Source organism: Bolinopsis microptera, chromosome 2, assembly GCF_026151205.1.
Source record: "Bolinopsis microptera isolate Bmic1 chromosome 2, MBARI_Bmic_1.0, whole genome shotgun sequence".
In the NCBI taxonomy this organism is placed as follows: Eukaryota; Metazoa; Ctenophora; class Tentaculata; order Lobata; family Bolinopsidae; genus Bolinopsis; species Bolinopsis microptera.
Genome location: NC_087073.1, coordinates 1,186,757 through 1,205,202, shown reverse-complemented (window position 1 = coordinate 1,205,202; position 18,446 = coordinate 1,186,757). Strand labels below are relative to the sequence as shown.

The 18,446-nt window shown below is 36.7% G+C and overlaps 1 protein-coding gene and 1 long non-coding RNA gene across 2 annotated transcripts; one reads left to right on the top strand and one right to left on the bottom strand.

Annotated features, from left to right (window-relative positions):
* Positions 1-396: 396 nt before the first annotated feature.
* On the top strand, positions 397-8,155 carry LOC134812058 (uncharacterized). Its single transcript, XM_063819245.1, has 2 exons — positions 397-491; positions 7,645-8,155. Exons 1-2 carry the CDS (start codon positions 397-399, stop codon positions 8,153-8,155), a joined length of 606 nt encoding a protein of 201 aa, XP_063675315.1.
* Positions 8,156-11,615: 3,460 nt separating this feature from the next.
* On the bottom strand, positions 11,616-16,568 carry LOC134811076 (uncharacterized). The gene is made up of 3 exons (XR_010159755.1): positions 16,483-16,568; positions 13,906-14,005; positions 11,616-11,709 (listed from the first exon to the last, which is right to left on the bottom strand). It is a non-coding gene; the product is annotated as an uncharacterized LOC134811076 (long non-coding RNA).
* Positions 16,569-18,446: the final 1,878 nt, after the last annotated feature.

Sequence of the window (18,446 nt, the reverse complement as noted above, 5' to 3'; positions counted from 1 at the left end):
TTCTCCATTATCCGCTGTCATATCGACCTTCACTGGACTTTTCTTGACATCTCTTGATCGTGTCATATCTCCGGGTGTCATACCTCAAATTATTTGTTATATAGTAGTGTTGAAAGTATTAAAAACTGGGATCATTTCGTCCGTAAAATTTTACACAATATAGAAGCTACAATAATTTATCTATAAAATTTATATAAACAAACTTAAGAGACCTCAAAGCTCGTCTTCTGAGGAATGAGATTGAAGGATACGTCATCCAGTCCAAGGTGCTGGGCTTTTTGTCTTCCTCTGATTCCCCTGAGTGCTATGAGTGTGCTTCGTAGCAGATCAAACCTGAATCGTGTTCTGATGTGGTTTTTGACCCTAACCTTGAATCAGTGTTTGTCTCCATAACAAATGTTGGCAGGCCCCAAACAGTTGGTGTCCTATACAGACCACCTGGTGGATCTGACAAAGATGCCCTACACGAAGTTGAGAGCCTTCTTAATCAGGTTCCTGATAGGAACGTTATCCTGCTTGGAGATTTCAACTTTAATCTATTTAATAAAGGCTCTGCCAGCTTTGAAAACATCTTATATGGAAATAACTTCATCCCACTTATATCACTGGCAACGCACCATAAACCAGGCTGTGTCCCATCGCTTATTGACAATATTCTGACAAACTCCACTGACAATATTGTGTCAGCTGGACTACTGGATACCAGGGTTTCGCATCACTCTCCAATTTTCTGTATTCTCGAATGTAGCATGCCTGAAGAACCAGAACTTGACCCTTGTAAACCAAAATACGACTACTGTGAATCTAATATGACCAAACAAATTTTTGTGGGCAGGTGTGCTACAACGTAGAAAACTTTGAAATTTTTGCAAATAAGATACAACTTTTGATCAAAGAAAACTTTTTAATTGAATCTGAATCGTTCAAAAAGTCAAAAAGAAATATGATTGCAAACCCTTGATCACACCAGGGATCATTGCATCAGTGAAAAAGAAAGAATATCTTTACAAGCAGTGGAAGAGTACAATTAAGGAACCCAACCCTCTTGGAATTAGAATTAGAATTAGAATTAGAATTAGAATCAAATTTTCTTGGAGACTCTGATCTATACTTAACCTATAGTAAATTCCGTCGACAGTTAAAATACATTATCAGATCTGCCAAGAAATTGTACTATTGCAGAAAATTCTCAAAAGTCTCAGGTAATATGAAGCAAACATGGGCACTGATCAATGAACTGAGGGGAAAAACAAAAACTGGAATAAAGGCCTCGTTCAAAATAGATGGTAGTTTAGTAAAAGACAAGCGTGTCATAGAATGGACCAAAAGTATTGTAGGAAGTAAAAGATTAATAATATATTAGACTGCTAGTATGTGCATTAATGTAGGACACCCATATTATAATAAGTGAGATGTGGAGTGTGTGTATCAAAAAACATTAATAAGTACATTTTCAATCTATGTTGTTGGGATCACAATAAATTTTGTTAAATGTTGATATATGTTGCACCCTGTCACTTATGGGTGGTGTATTGATCCTTATTTAGTTTGGATAACTTAAAGAGAAACTCTAAAGAGCTCTAGAAACCAGACTACAAAACTACTACAAAACCTCTTAAAAACTACCGTTATCCATATATACAAGAAAATTTTTTCTTAACAGTATCCAAGCTTGTAACTTTGAGACCCTGGGCTGCAGAATATCGCTTGTCTCTCTTTGTTAAGTGGCAAGAATCATCAACACTTCACAAAGGTAACCTTTTTCTTTCCACGTTTAATATTAAGACGCAATGAAAACTATCGGACCATATATCGGATATAATGTTGTTCCTGGATTTTTATGGTCAATTTTTGGCATTAAAATGCTTTTTCCTTGGGCCATTTTTTATTTTTTTCTGCCAATTTGAGTGTAGGCCATTAAAGCTATTTTGAGCCATTCAAAAAGGTTTTATGTTGTATTATATTTTACGGTTTTTGCGGAATCGTGTTAAAGTTGCAGGCGTTGGTGCCAGTAAAATGGTACGGATATATATTAATTCATACCATATTTATAAATATCGTCTCGCTTTATATTTCGTTTCGCTTTGGGTCGTTCATTCAAAATCGCCTTATATATCAAACTTTTATCATTGTCTCTCGAACTATTTATCTACGACGTACCTCTCAATTTCGGTATAGATGAAGATAGGTCTCGAAAAATTAATTCCTTCAACAAAACTAAAACCCTTCGCGACAATGTTTTGTATACGTAGTAGCGATATGTGATTAGCGATATGTGAATAACTGAAACATTTAGTTGGTATCAAATGGAACTTGGCACGTTTAGTTGTTTATCAAACGAATTAGGCACGTAATTGAACGATGTTATTCTTTCTCAAGAAATTTTCCAAAATTTTGAACTCTGTTCTGCTCTGTTGACTGCTATCCTTGTCGCATGCTTTATATAGTTGTTAATGTTTAAACTCCCCAACCAACTCGTCACTTTGTGTCATACATCTATTTAAAGCTCACAAAGTTCATTATATTTGTCTCGCGTGACTGTTTAATTTAGGGACTAGTCTGCTATCGGATTGTGCATGATTTTGAATATGTCGGCCTGTATCTCAGTCACTGCTGGAGATTATTATCAAAACTGTGTGTTTTATTTGGGTTCAAAATTTGATTAAGGGTATACAATTTATGATAATTATAGGGCGAGACAGTATATATCGTAGGTACATGTTTCCGTGTCAGATTTTATGTAGTCGACACCCTTCTGTCAAATATTCCCACTTCAAAGGTTAGCTGGTTAATTTCCAGTGGAACGAAACCTGTCAGTGATCAATGTGTCACAGTGATCAATGTCCTATCAGCCAATATCCGGTTAACCGCACTAATGGATCAGCCTATCAGTGAACTTTTTGAATATGTTATATTTTTTCTGTATCGTTCATCACTTGCCCCTTTAATCAGTAAAGCATATTTGGATGTCGAGTGTCTTCAAAAGGTCATGTATGTGGTTTTGAATGTCAAGTTACAATACAGACATAAAGTTGTAAGGACGGTCTATAAACACGTTTCCAAATTGATTGATCCCGCACGGGTAACGGACTATGGTAACTGGTAAGTGGTATGACCATACCACACGTTTTAACAAATCCTGCCAGAATACTTAGTTTTGATAATGTATTAATAATTAGTTGTAGTTGGTCTCAATGCAGACAAGCAGGAGCATGATATTTCAACGGAGTAAACACTCGAATCAAGAGCGGGCAATTAGAATATTGAATGTTGGTAATTCATTATTCGTATTTGGCACCGAGGATTGTTCTTTCTTTTAACCATACCATGTAACGATTCGTTTGCCCTCGATTCTAGTCTCAAAAATATCAATATATTATGTTCAGTGTTGTACAGTCAAGTGTAATGATAGTTTGTCCCTTGGTAACAACACTACAATGTAATCCTGAGTTTATGAAGAGTCTTCCCCGCCCCACATTTCGTGCTTAATCCATTATAACAGTATAAAAACAATGTACACCACTTTGTGCCACAATAGAGTAATTAAGAGATTAAGTTGTGAGGGGTGCAATATAGTTTATGCCGTGATAATTAGGTGTTGTCAATTACACGGAAAACTCCACCAATTTGAGGAAACCCTCGTATCACGTGCTCGATATTCTGTGTAATGTTGGATTTTAAATTGTTGATCACTTGATACTGGTTTTAAGATGGGTATGTCACGGTGTGTGATCACTTAGAATTAGTCTGAGAGCGTACAATTACGTGTTAATCAACATTAGTCTGCACTATGAACAGCTGATGTGCACCATCTCGCACCATTTATTGGACGTGTTTGACACGTTAAAAAGGCTCAAGATGTTGGTAGAGAAAGCTGAATTTTGTGTGGCTGATTGCTAAATATGGGTAAAGCCATCCTAGTTTACAAAATAGGTTCCAACTTCATAGTTAACCTAGGATAAAAAAGCAGCCGTGGTCGTTAATTATAATGTTGATTGGCTATTAATGTTTATTGGCAAAGTAGTGTATTCAAGTACAAGCTATCTTCAAGAAAATTTAGGCAGAAATAGATTTTGTTTAGATTTATAATTGCTGTACAATTTAAATTTGAAATCCACAATTTGTAAAGGTGGATTCTCTTGTACAAAGACGGTGGTCACTGAAATATCAAGTACCTGTTGCCCTATTAGGTTTGTTTGCGAATTACTACTTTCCTTATGTTCCACCTTAGATTAAGACCAGAACTTTACAAATTGATCGCAACTCTAGTAGGTCGCCAACATTCTGCAATGCTACATGTGTTTGTATCCAGACTTATCGGCCTTGTTACAGGAGAAATGTATACCCGACACCTTGATCAAATCTCCGAGTTTATTAAAAGTCGACTGATACTGAAAGGCGGAATGCACGTGCCAGTGCACAGTCAATGAATTGTAAAGATTAAAATTGATTGGATACTTCTATGAAACAGTTGAGCAAGAGTACAGTAAACACACATTGTGTTTAACATATCTGTATCAAAGTGTAATCTCATTACTGTCCTTATAAGTAAAGACGCCCTACCTTTTTACTTATAAATATAGATCGTATCTGCAAAGACATTATGGTCTTATCTATCAGCTCTTGATATAATATTGTGTTCTTTCATGTGTTATCATCATTATGTGTTATCATTCTTTTTACGCATGTAGAGTGTTACTTTAGGGTATAGCAGTACTATTATACACTCATCATTTCAGCACCTTATTTCGATGTTTGACGTTCGGTCTAAATTATTAAAGGTCTATCAAGGCTACAATTATCCCATTATATTTATGCATATAGTCTATAGCTGTAAACAAACAGTCGCTGACGACTAGAATGTTAAAATATCGTTACAATTTGATATTTAAAGCAGTTTCAAAGTTTGGAAAACTGGTTTAACAACAGGCAAGTGTACTGATATTGTCTTGTTATCTAGAGATTCTACACCGCGTTATTCGTGGTCATGTTTGTATTAGAGATCTACACACCCGTTACATTTTACAAATCCACCTTGTTTCCACAATTCCATACACACACGACCACGTTGAGTACACGTTGGTTTACCTTTAAACAGGTTCTGAGTTTAACAAACGATTTTAAGCTGCACGAGCCAGTTACCGTCAGTTCGGGATTATAACCAGAGTTGTCATCTGTACTTAGTGTTGGCTTCAGTGTGGGAAAATTACAGCTGTAGCTGTTTTGGAAAGTGTTTTGATGAATGGGTGGTATTAAGGTCAACATGCACGGGGTGGATTCTTCTAATTCTTCCTACTGATTATTGTATAGTCCGGAATTATAGAATATATATGGTACGTAGAGGTATGGTAAGCTAACAGGTTAGGGATTTTGTTTTTTTAAGGGGGTCTAGGTTTTTTGTTGTTTGTTCGGCAAAAACCTATTTTTGATTTTACAGAAGTACTGGAGTTACAAAATCATTGACGGGATACTTTAAAATCGGATGAATTGTTGGTCCCGTCTGTAAAATATTGCGAGTAAATGAGTAATGCCAAGTGAACTTGCCCGCCCGCACTAACCAAAAACCGCGTAAAGGCAAATGTAAAATGTTAGGCGAATATGTGGGGAGAATGTTTAGTTTTATCAGGCGGGACTGTACACTGTATAGGATTGAACACGCCGATATCACGTGGTCTAGTCTTGGTATCTTTGACACACTGTCAGGAGCTAAATACAACTTTAAAAAGTTCGGAATACTGGGGAATGAGGCTCTGTGTTCACTGTTCCCAACTCCTTCCAGAGGCTTCTTAGACTCTCTCCTCTCAGCAGTAAATTTCTTAGTTTTTAGGCAAATTTCATTGAAAAACACTGATTCAGCCCCGCTACCTATTCTGCATGCATTAGACTTGAATGGATACATAGTAATCAGGGTCATGAGTGGAACAGTGAGTATGGTTGTGCAACTGTGGCTTAGTCCATTTTACAGTTGTATATAATAACATCGGCTACCAACGATCAATGGAGACTTCTATTTCTTTATCGCAATAAGTTTGTTACAGCTGATAAGAGTGCAACAAAATGTAAATCGATTAACGGACTGTTGTCACAGTAAAGGTAAGGAGGCAGTAGGGGTTTGTCTCGCATTTCGTGAGCTTCAATTGTTAAGAAATCGGCTCAGGAACCAATCCTACTCGAAACGATCGTCGCGTTAGACGTCAGTGTTCCGAAAGAGATTTGTGGATGATTCACCCATCGGCGTTAATAAACAGATAATAAACTCAATGCTTTGCTCACATCGAAAGTCAAAAGAATATGAGATACCGTACTATGAGCAACTTAATACATTGATAAACGCAATTGCGAGGTGTGTTCTGAGACAAGGTGTCCCCCTGGGAGTACACATGACGTTTTCACAGAGATTCTTAATTACAGACACTTTGTACTTTACCATTTTAAGTTGTATATTAAGGGATCGATTTTTTGCCCTGAACATCAAAAAATTATCGTTATCCATTTAACAACTTTACAGGGACTTCATTTGATCCTTTCAATTTGTTTACCAATAATAAAAACACGCTCGCTTAATTGATCATGAATGGCGCGGGTCAGGTTGAACAATTTGTATTGGCGTTGTTAATTTTATTGCAGTCCACGTTTCGATTACGTTATGTTACTGAAAGATCTCTTGATATTATAACTGTATTAGTTCTTCCGGCTTCATACTAGTTTTAGATTTAAACCTGTAGAATAGCTTTATTATGTCAACGTGTGGGATCTTGGGGTCATAAATATAGGCCTCCTTTGACGACCGCCGGGAAATAGCGTGCAAATATTATATACGATTTTACAGATTTCAAGTTTTTATTATACATTATTCCACTCTAAAATAAATATAAAGTAAGAAAGTATAAACAAAGTTAGACTGTGTTGACGCCAAGCAAGCCAGTGCGCTAAACTACAAGAATTTTTGAATTTTTAGATTTATACTTATTGTGTTTGATTGCAATATGAAACACTATTATTCAAGATGTTGTCACATTTTACACGTTTATATGATATGCATCTCACATGTTTAAACCACCACCAAACAGTTGGTAAAGCGGTCAAATGGGGGGAGCCAATAACCTGGAAATGGCAATAAATGTCTATTATTTACTCAAAAGTTTTTCCATTTTCTCAATAAAAATGTATGCCATTTAAGTCATTGGCTCCCCCGATCTAATTAACACCTAAACAAATCCTTTTAACGTTTCAGATAATTCAAGTGGTTTGCTACCTGCTACGACAGGGGCTCCATACTTAAATAATGGAGGGTTTCAATTAAGAGGCACTGTTTGTGGAAACTTCACATGGAGTCTTCGCTTGCTGCAAGGACTGGTCGTCCTCGAGCTTTACAAGGTTTAGAATAGTTATTAGATAACTTGATCTTGATTTGCTGATTAAGCGTTAGCCAGTTTGTGAGCATTTTAAAAAAAAAAAAAAAAAAACTAGCCTGAGTGAACTTATCTTCGCCAGCTTAATCAAGCAACCACTTTACCCTGTAATCATGCTTGCAATGACAAGCAACCAAGCCCTTTACCTTGGACAATGGACAGGGTCCGGTAGGGGGTGGACTAAACGTGTCGTGTTTTAAGTCTCTGTGTGTCCATTCTATTTCTGGAACAGTGCCAAGTTGGAGCAGTGCCAAGTTGGAACAGTGCCAAGTTGGAACAGTGCCAGGTTGGAGCAGTGCCAAGTTGGAACAGTGCCAAGTTGGAACAGTGCCAAGTTGGAACAATACCAAGTTGGAACAGTGCCAAGTTGGAACAGTACCAAGTTGGAACAGTGCCAAGTTGGAACAGTGCCAAGTTGGAACAGTGCCAAGTTGGAACAGTGCCAGGTTGGAACAGTACCAAGTTGGAACAGTGCCAGGTTGGAACAGTACCAAGTTGGAACAGTGCCAAGTTGGAACAGTGCCAGGTTGGAACAGTACCAAGTTGGAACAGTGCCAAGTTGGAACAGTGCCAAGTTGGAACAGTGCCAAGTTGGAACAGTGCCAGGTTGGAACAGTGCCAGGTTGGAACAGTACCAAGTTGGAACAGTGCCAAGTTGGAACAGTGCCAAGTTAAAACACGGTATAATGTATAATAATGGACTGATCTGTAGTCTGGGAGACAATTTTGCAATCAACACGTGATTTCAAAGAATTTATGATCTACAATTATAAGTCTCCAGACACAGTACAATTAATAAGAATCGGGACGTTCTTTTAATTCCGACAAATATCCCGATAGTGATTCCGACAACAATTCTAGAATATTCCAGAATATTCTATACTATTCTTTGATGTTATGTAATGTTCTGTAATGTTCTGTAATGTTCTGTAATGTTCTGTAATGTTCTGTAATGCTCTGTAATGTCCTGTAATGTTCTGTAATGTTCTGTAATGCTCCGTTATGCTCCGTAATGCTCTGTAATGTTCTATAATGCTCTGTAATGCTCTGTAATGTTCTGTAATGTTCTGTAATGTTCTGTAATGTTCTGTAATGTTCTGTAATGCTCTGTAATGTTCTATAATGCTCTGTAATGTTCTGTAATGTTCTGTAATGTTCTGTAATGTTCTGTAATGTTCTATAATGCTCTGTAATGCTCTGTAATGTTCTGTAATGTTCTGTAATGTTCTGTAATGTTCTGTAATGTTCTGTAATGCTCTGTAATGTTCTATAATGCTCTGTAATGCTCTGTAATGTTCTGTAATGTTCTGTAATGTTCTGTAATGCTCTGTAATGTTCTGTAATGTTCTGTAATGTTCTGTAATGTTCTGTAATGTTCTGTAATGTTCTGTAATGTTCTGTAATGCTCTGTAATGCTCTGTAATGCTCTGTAATGCTCTGTAATGTTCTGTAATGCTCTGTAATGCTCTGTAATGTTCTGTAATGTTCTGTTATGTTCTGTAATGCTCTGTAATGTTCTGTAATGTTCTGTAATGTTCTGTAATGCTCTGTAATGTTCTGTAATGCTCTGTAATGCTCTGTAATGTTCTGTAATGTTCTGTAATGCTCTGTAATGTTCTGTAATGTTCTGTAATGTTCTGTAATGTTCTGTAATGCTCTGTAATGTTCTATAATGCTCTGTAATGCTCTGTAATGTTCTGTAATGTTCTGTAATGTTCTGTAATGCTCTGTAATGTTCTGTAATGTTCTGTAATGTTCTGTAATGTTCTGTAATGTTCTGTAATGTTCTGTAATGTTCTGTAATGCTCTGTAATGTTCTGTAATGTTCTGTAATGTTCTGTTATGTTCTGTAATGCTCTGTAATGTTCTGTAATGTTCTGTAATGTTCTGTAATGTTCTGTAATGCTCTGTAATGTTCTGTAATGTTCTGTAATGTTCTGTAATGTTCTGTTATGTTCTGTAATGCTCTGTAACGCTCTGTAATGCGCTGTAATGTTCTGTAATGTTCTGTCATGCTCTGTAATGCTCTGTAATGTTCTGTAATGCTCTGTAATGCTCTGTAATGTCCTGTAATGTTCTGTAATGTTCTGTAATGCTCTGTAATGTTCTATAATGCTCTGTAATGCTCTGTAATGTTCTGTAATGTTCTGTAATGTTCTGTAATGCTCTGTAATGTTCTGTAATGTTCTGTAATGTTCTGTAATGTTCTGTAATGTTCTGTAATGTTCTGTAATGTTCTGTAATGCTCTGTAATGCTCTGTAATGCTCTGTAATGCTCTGTAATGTTCTGTAATGCTCTGTAATGTTCTGTAATGTTCTGTAATGTTCTGTAATGTTCTGTAATGCTCTGTAATGTTCTGTAATGTTCTGTAATGTTCTGTAATGTTCTGTTATGTTCTGTAATGCTCTGTAACGCTCTGTAATGCGCTGTAATGTTCTGTAATGTTCTGTCATGCTCTGTAATGCTCTGTAATGTTCTGTAATGCTCTGTAACGCTCTGTAATGCGCTGTAATGTTCTGTAATGTTCTGTCATGCTCTGTAATGCTCTGTAATGTTCTGTAATGCTCTGTAATGCTCTGTAATGTCCTGTAATGTTCTGTAATGTTCTGTAATGCTCTGTAATGTTCTATAATGCTCTGTAATGCTCTGTAATGTTCTGTAATGTTCTGTAATGTTCTGTAATGCTCTGTAATGTTCTGTAATGTTCTGTAATGTTCTGTAATGTTCTGTAATGTTCTGTAATGTTCTGTAATGTTCTGTAATGCTCTGTAATGCTCTGTAATGCTCTGTAATGCTCTGTAATGTTCTGTAATGCTCTGTAATGTTCTGTAATGTTCTGTAATGTTCTGTTATGTTCTGTAATGCTCTGTAATGTTCTGTAATGTTCTGTAATGTTCTGTAATGCTCTGTAATGTTCTGTAATGCTCTGTAATGCTCTGTAATGTTCTGTAATGTTCTGTAATGCTCTGTAATGTTCTGTAATGTTCTGTAATGTTCTGTAATGTTCTGTAATGCTCTGTAATGTTCTATAATGCTCTGTAATGCTCTGTAATGTTCTGTAATGTTCTGTAATGTTCTGTAATGCTCTGTAATGTTCTGTAATGTTCTGTAATGTTCTGTAATGTTCTGTTATGTTCTGTAATGTTCTGTAATGTTCTGTAATGCTCTGTAATGTTCTGTAATGTTCTGTAATGTTCTGTTATGTTCTGTAATGCTCTGTAATGTTCTGTAATGTTCTGTAATGTTCTGTAATGTTCTGTAATGCTCTGTAATGTTCTGTAATGTTCTGTAATGTTCTGTAATGTTCTGTTATGTTCTGTAATGCTCTGTAACGCTCTGTAATGCGCTGTAATGTTCTGTAATGTTCTGTCATGCTCTGTAATGCTCTGTAATGTTCTGTAATGCTCTGTAATGCTCTGTAATGTCCTGTAATGTTCTGTAATGTTCTGTAATGCTCTGTAATGCTCTGTAATGTTCTATAATGTTCTGTAATGTTCTGTAATGCTCTGTAACGCTCTGTAATGCGCTGTAATGCTCTGTAATGTTCTGTCATGCTCTGTAATGCTCTGTAATGTTCTGTAATGTCCTGTAATGTTCTGTAATGTTCTGTAATGTTCTGTAATGTTCTGTAATGTTCTGTAATGCTCTGTAATGCTCTGTAATGTTCTGTAATGTTCTGTAATGCTCTGTAATGCTCTGTAATGTCCTGTAATGTTCTGTAATGTTCTGTAATGCTCTGTAATGTTCTGTAATGCGCTGTAATGTTCTGTAATGTTCTGTAATGCTCTGTAATGCTCTGTAATGCTCTGTAATGTTCTATAATGTTCTGTAATGTTCTGTAATGCTCTGTAACGCTCTGTAATGCGCTGTAATGTTCTGTAATGTTCTGTCATGCTCTGTAATGCTCTGTAATGTTCTGTAATGTTCTGTAATGCTCTTTAATGCTCTGTAATGCTCTGTAATGTTCTGTAATGCTCCGTAATGTTCTGTAATGTTCTGTAATGTTCTGTAATGTCCTGTAATGTTCTGTAATGCTCTGTAATGTTCTGTAATGTTCTGTAATGTTCTGTAATGTTCTGTAATGCTCCGTAATGTTCTGTAATGCTCTGTAATGCTCTGTAATGCGCTGTAATGCTCTGTAATGTTCTGTAATGTTCTGTAATGTTCTGTAACAGTACCTTGCCGTACTGACTCTCCTCCTCTACATAGTTACTGAGCATCGTGTGGTCATGTTTAGCGTTTAGGGTTATCTCCGCCACATTAGTAGGGAAATGTACGACGCAGTCTCCTAGAAACCTGGGACAAATGGGATTAGAACGGTATTATGTGTACAGTATTGGTACTAGCATAATGGTACTGTATAATATGCTAGTACAGTATTGGTACTAGCATAATGGTATTGTATATGCTAGCACAGTATTGGTACTAGCATAATGGTATTATATGCTAGTACAGTATGGGTACTAGCATAATGGTATTTTATGCTAGTACAGTATTGGTACTAGCATAATGGTATTTTATGCTAGCACAGTATTGGTACTAGCATAATGGTATTTTATGCTAGTACAGTATTGGTACTAGCATAATGGTATTTTATGCTAGTACAGTATTGGTACTAGCATAATGGTATTTTATGCTAGTACAGTATTGGTACTAGCATAATGGTATTGTATGCTAGTACAGTATTGGTACTAGCATAATGGTATTATATGCTAGTACAGTATTGGTACTAGCATAATGGTATTATAATGGTATTATATGCTAGTACAGTATTGGTACTAGCATAATGGTATTATATGCTAGTACAGTATTGGTACTAGCATAATGGTATTATATGCTAGTACAGTATTGGTACTAGCATAATGGTATTATAATGGTATTATATGCTAGTACAGTATTGGTACTAGCATAATGGTATTATATGCTAGTACAGTATTGGTACTAGCATAATGGTATTATAATGGTGTTATATGCTAGTACAGTATTGGTACTAGCATAATGGTATTATATGCTAGTACAGTATTGGTACTAGCATAATGGTATTGTATGCTAGTACAGTATTGGTACTAGCATAATGGTATTGTATTTATGCTAGTACAGTATTGGTACTAGCATAATGGTATTGTATATGCTAGTACAGTATTGGTACTAGCATAATGGTATTATATGCTAGTACAGTATTGGTACTAGCATAATGGTATTGTATGCTAGTAGTTAGTACAGTATTGGTACTAGCATAATGGTATTGTATATGCTAGTACAGTATTGGTACTAGCATAATGGTATTGTATATGCTAGTACAGTATTGGTACTAGCATAATGGTATTGTATATGCTAGTACAGTATTGGTACTAGCATAATGGTATTATATGCTAGTACAGTATTGGTACTAGCATAATGGTATTGTATGCTAGTAAAGTATTGGTACTAGCATAATGGTATTTTATGCTAGTACAGTATTGGTACTAGCATAATGGTATTATATGCTAGCACAGTATTGGTACTAGCATAATGGTATTGTATGCTAGTACAGTATTGGTACTAGCATAATGGTATTGTATATGCTAGTACAGTATTGGTACTAGCATAATGGTATTGTATATGCTAGTACAGTATTGGTACTAGCATAATGGTATTATATGCTAGCACAGTATTGGTACTAGCATAATGGTATTATATGCTAGCACAGTATTGGTACTAGCATAATGGTATTATATGCTAGCACAGTATTGGTACTAGCATAATGGTATTATATGCTAGTACAGTATTGGTACTAGCATAATGGTATTATATGCTAGTACAGTATTGGTACTAGCATAATGGTATTATATGCTAGTACAGTATTGGTACTAGCATAATGGTATTATATGCTAGTACAGTATTGGTACTAGCATAATGGTATTATATGCTAGTACAGTATTGGTACTAGCATAATGGTATTATATGCTAGTACAGTATTGGTACTAGCATAATGGTATTATATGCTAGTACAGTATTGGTACTAGCATAATGGTATTATATGCTAGTACAGTATTGGTACTAGCATAATGGTATTGTATGCTAGTACAGTATTGGTACTAGCATAATGGTATTATATGCTAGTACAGTATTGGTACTAGCATAATGGTATTGTATGCTAGTACAGTATTGGTACTAGCATAATGGTATTATATGCTAGTACAGTATTGGTACTAGCATAATGGTATTATATGCTAGTACAGTATTGGTACTAGCATAATAGTATTGTATGCTAGTACAGTATTGGTACTAGCATAATGGTATTATATGCTAGTACAGTATTGGTAGTAGCATAATGGTATTATATGCTAGTACAGTATATATATATTTATATAAATTACAAGTTAACTCAAGTCACATAAACACTGAACCTTAGTCACAACAAACTGAACTTAAAGAAATGACGTTGCTGTCAGAATAAAAACAAGAGTTTTTACAAAAACATAGACGGAAAGTTTCAATGTGAACACTTACTTTTGGTCTGAGACGATGTGAATGACAGAAGAGTTTTTATTGAAGATAGCACTAAGTCCCTCGCATTCCTGGAACGTTAAGTTGAACTGCTTCTTTATTCCTGAAATCAGAAGAGTTGTAACATTACAGTCATAGTACTGTTGCTAGGTTACTGTTGATAGGTTACTGTTGCTGGGTACTGTTGCTAGATTACTGTTGCTAGGTACTGTTGCTAGGTTACTGTTGCTAGGTTACTGTTGCTAGGTTACTGTTGCTAGGTTACTGTTGCTGGGTTACTGTTGCTAGGTTACTGTTGCTAGGTTACTGTTGCTAGGTCACTGTTGCTAGGTCACTGTTGCTAGGTCACTGTTGCTAGGTTACTGTTGCTAGGTTACTGTTGCTGGGTTACTGTTGCTAGGATACTGTCATGTTGCTAGGTTACTGTTGCTAGGTAGTGTTGCTGGGTTACTGTTGCTAGGTTACTGTTGCTAGGTTACTGTTGCTAGGTACTGTTGCTAGGTACTGTTGCTAGGTTACTGTTGCTAGGTTACTGTTGCTAGGTTACTGTTGCTAGGTTACTGTTGCTAGGTACTGTTGCTGGGTTACTGTTGCTAGGTTACTGTTGCTAGGTTACTGTTGCTAGGTACTGTTGCTAGGTTACTGCTGCTAGGTTACTGTTGCTAGGTACTGTTGCTAGGTTACTGTTGCTAGGTTACTGCTGCTAGGTAACTGTTGCTAGGTTACTGTTGCAAGGTTACTGTTGCTAGGTTACTGTTGCTAGGTTACTGTTGCTAGGTTACTGTTGCTAGGTAGAGGGCGAGCCCACTGCCCACTGATGGTAATACTAGTGCTTATCTTCCGACCAGCAAACTTAGCTACGATTAGATTTCAAACTCGAGCAGAATAAATTAAATCAACTTAATAACACCAGAATGTGTGTCTGATCGTGTGTTCGTGTGTAATTTCCGAACGGTTATACAAAAAAAACGGTAATAGTTACGGGACTGGTTTTTTCGGTATAGTGCCGACAAAACTCTGACGAAGCCAATAAGCAAATTTTATAAAAATCGGCCGGTGGTAAGTGGTTTAATTGATGGTTTTGTACCACAAAATATGTTACATAAAATGGCTTGAGAAGAACGGCAAGAGTTACGGGGCTAGCTCTCTCTCTCTCTCTCTCTCTGCATATGTAGCGTATATATACATGGCGTATATATTACATGGTCATATGATACTATAAACTTATTAGGGGAGGGAGTGCTCAAACGGTCTGTTTGGACTGTAGAGAGAGTTCATACTTTCATACGACAATGTAATGCATGTTGACAAATATGATAGGCTGGTGTGGTGCAGGGTTAATCTCTATTGATTATTGATTAAGAATTACAATTTTTTAAGCATACTATTGGATACGTGAGGGCACTCCGAATAGAATTGCTCGCCTAATCCGGGTTTTGACTCAGCGGGTAATTACTCCTACCCTTTTTAACTGCGGCAGTGAAGTCCCGGCCGTAGGCCGGGTTACACTAGTTATAATATAAGGTCACCGCAATTTATCGAGGACCGGAATTTTTCAAATAACTCCGCAACTCAAAAGTTCTTAACTTTCGTTTGATGACGAAATTGTTGCGCGTATATAAACCCAAGTACATATTTCGAGGAGAGCTTACATATTATGAACAGTCACTAACTGGTAAACAGCAGTGATTGATCTTTAAGCAGCATCACACTGTTTTATTTGTCACAACATTTCTACACGTATAAGGTAGTTTTTAAAATTTCTTATCGGGAGAAATGTTGTGTCTTAAATGCTGCTTTACTCATTTTCAGACGCATTTATTCGGAATACAATAGTTTGTAACCACGCTTATGAATTTTACGTTCATATTTAATTATTTTGCCTTGTAAGATTTCATATTTAATTAATATTTATTTTCCTGTAATTCATTCTATTGTTAACAAACTAGGAGCCAACTGGGAGTCGATCGGACACTGATCCGGTCTGCTTTCATTTTCAATATCTTGCTCTGTCGAACTTGTTTATTGAACAATCAGGAGTCATTTATAAGATTGTTAAAAAATAAGCTGTCACAATTATATTGACAAGAATGTGAAATTTCATCTATCAACCGTATAGTAACTGTAACTGTAAGTGCCACACTGTGGTCCACACTGACACACTAGAAGTATCCCAGTTTGTTTTAGTTATCATAGGATTTGATGACTATTATCAACTAATCTTGCTATATATAAAGCGAGACGATATATGTCCGTACCATTTTACTGACACCACGGCATCAACTTTAACACGATTTTCCGCAAAAACCGTTAAAGAATTAAAAATTGGCCAAGAAATAAAAATTTTAGTGCCCAAAATTTGGACCCCCAAGTGGTGTCAAAAACGCGAATTAAATAGGTAATAATTTATTTAGTCTCTTGAGTCTTGACACCATTTTAGGGTTAGACGGGTTCCTGCTAGTGTATATAATGTATATAATGTATATAATGTATATAATGCATATAATGTATATAATGTATATAACGTATATAATGTATATAATGTATTTAGATAATGTATAACACCAGAATAATAATAACCGTGTCTGTGATTGAGACTGAAGACAAGTTCTCCTTCCACGAACTTTAATTCTATGGTAAAAGTGTCCACCGATTTCTCCAGAGAAGCCAAGTTCTTGAAAATAGACAGGCACGACTGAAATGAAAAACATTTATAAGATCACATAAAGGTTAAAAGTAGTCAGCAATGTTTTAAAACCTATGAATGTGTAATATATAAGTTCTTATTACCCACTAATTAATTAATTTATTACCCACTAATTAATTGAGTTCATGAATCCGAGATTTTGGAACAATTTTGGAACAGTGAGACAGAATTGAGACAGAATTGAGACAACTTTGGAACAGGCTTTTGGGGCAGTAGTTATGTCTGGGTTGACTTAAAATCTATCTGGTATGGTGGAGGGGTATGTTTACTAACATGTTCAGCCACTCAGAAGTGCCAAATGATCCCCTGGTTCATGAAATGAACGAAATGAACAAAAATGAACTTTACCCTAAAATCGCCTAAACTGAGTTGAAACCGATCAGAGTCTGTTGGTATTGATACCAGGAGTGTCCATGAAAAGTTTGGTGGCCCTAGCAAGCTCAGAAAAGGCTCTGGGGGCAATGTTCCATTTTGGTTTCAGAGTAGTTGGGATTCTGGAACAGAATTGAGACAACTTTGAGACAGGCTTTTGGGGCAGTAGTTATGCCTGGGTTGACTTAAAATCTATCTGGTATGGTGGAGGGGTATGTTTACTAACATGTTCAGCCACTCAGAAGTGCCAAATGATCCCCTGGTTCATGAAATGAACGAAATGAACAAAAATGAACTTTACCCTAAAATCGCCTAAACTGAGTTGAAACCGATCAGAGTCTGTTGGTATTGATACCAGGAGTGTCCATGAAAAGTTTGGTGGCCCTAGCAAGCTCAGAAAAGGCTCTGGGGGCAATGTTCCATTTTGGTTTCAGAGTAGTTGGGATTCTGGAACAGAATTGAGACAACTTTGAGACAGGCTTTTGGGGCAGTAGTTATGCCTGGGTTGACTTAAAATCTATCTGGTATGGTGGAGGGGTATGTTTACTAACATGTTCAGCCACTCAGAAGTGCCAAATGATCCCCCCTGGTTCATGAAATGAACGAAATGAACAAAAATGAACTTTACCCTAAAATCGCCTAAACTGAGTTGAAACCGATCAGAGTCTGTTGGTATTGATACCAGGAGTGTCCATGAAAAGTTTGGTGGCCCTAGCAAGCTCAGAAAAGGCTCTGGGGGCAATGTTCCATTTTGGTTTCAGAGTAGTTGGGATTCTGGAACAGAATTGAGACAACTTTGAGACAGGCTTTTGGGGCAGTAGTTATGCCTGGGTTGACTTAAAATCTATCTGGTATGGTGGAGGGGTATGTTTACTAACATGTTCAGCCACTCAGAAGTGCCAAATGATCCCCTGGTTCATGAAATGAACGAAATGAACAAAAATGAACTTTACCCTAAAATCGCCTAAACTGAGTTGAAACCGATCAGAGTCTGTTGGTATTGATACCAGGAGTGTCCATGAAAAGTTTGGTGGCCCTAGCAAGCTCAGAAAAGGCTCTGGGGGCAATGTTCCATTTTGGTTTCAGAGTAGTTGGGATTCTGGAACAGAATTGAGACAACTTTGAGACAGGCTTTTGGGGCAGTAGTTATGCCTGGGTTGACTTAAAATCTATCTGGTATGGTGGAGGGGTATGTTTACTAACATGTTCAGCCACTCAGAAGTGCCAAATGATCCCCTGGTTCATGAAATGAACGAAATGAACAAAAATGAACTTTACCCTAAAATCGCCTAAACTGAGTTGAAACCGATCAGAGTCTGTTGGTATTGATACCAGGAGTGTCCATGAAAAGTTTGGTGGCCCTAGCAAGCTCAGAAAAGGCTCTGGGGGCAATGTTCCATTTTGGTTTCAGAGTAGTTGGGATTCTGGAACAGAATTGAGACAACTTTGAGACAGGCTTTTGGGG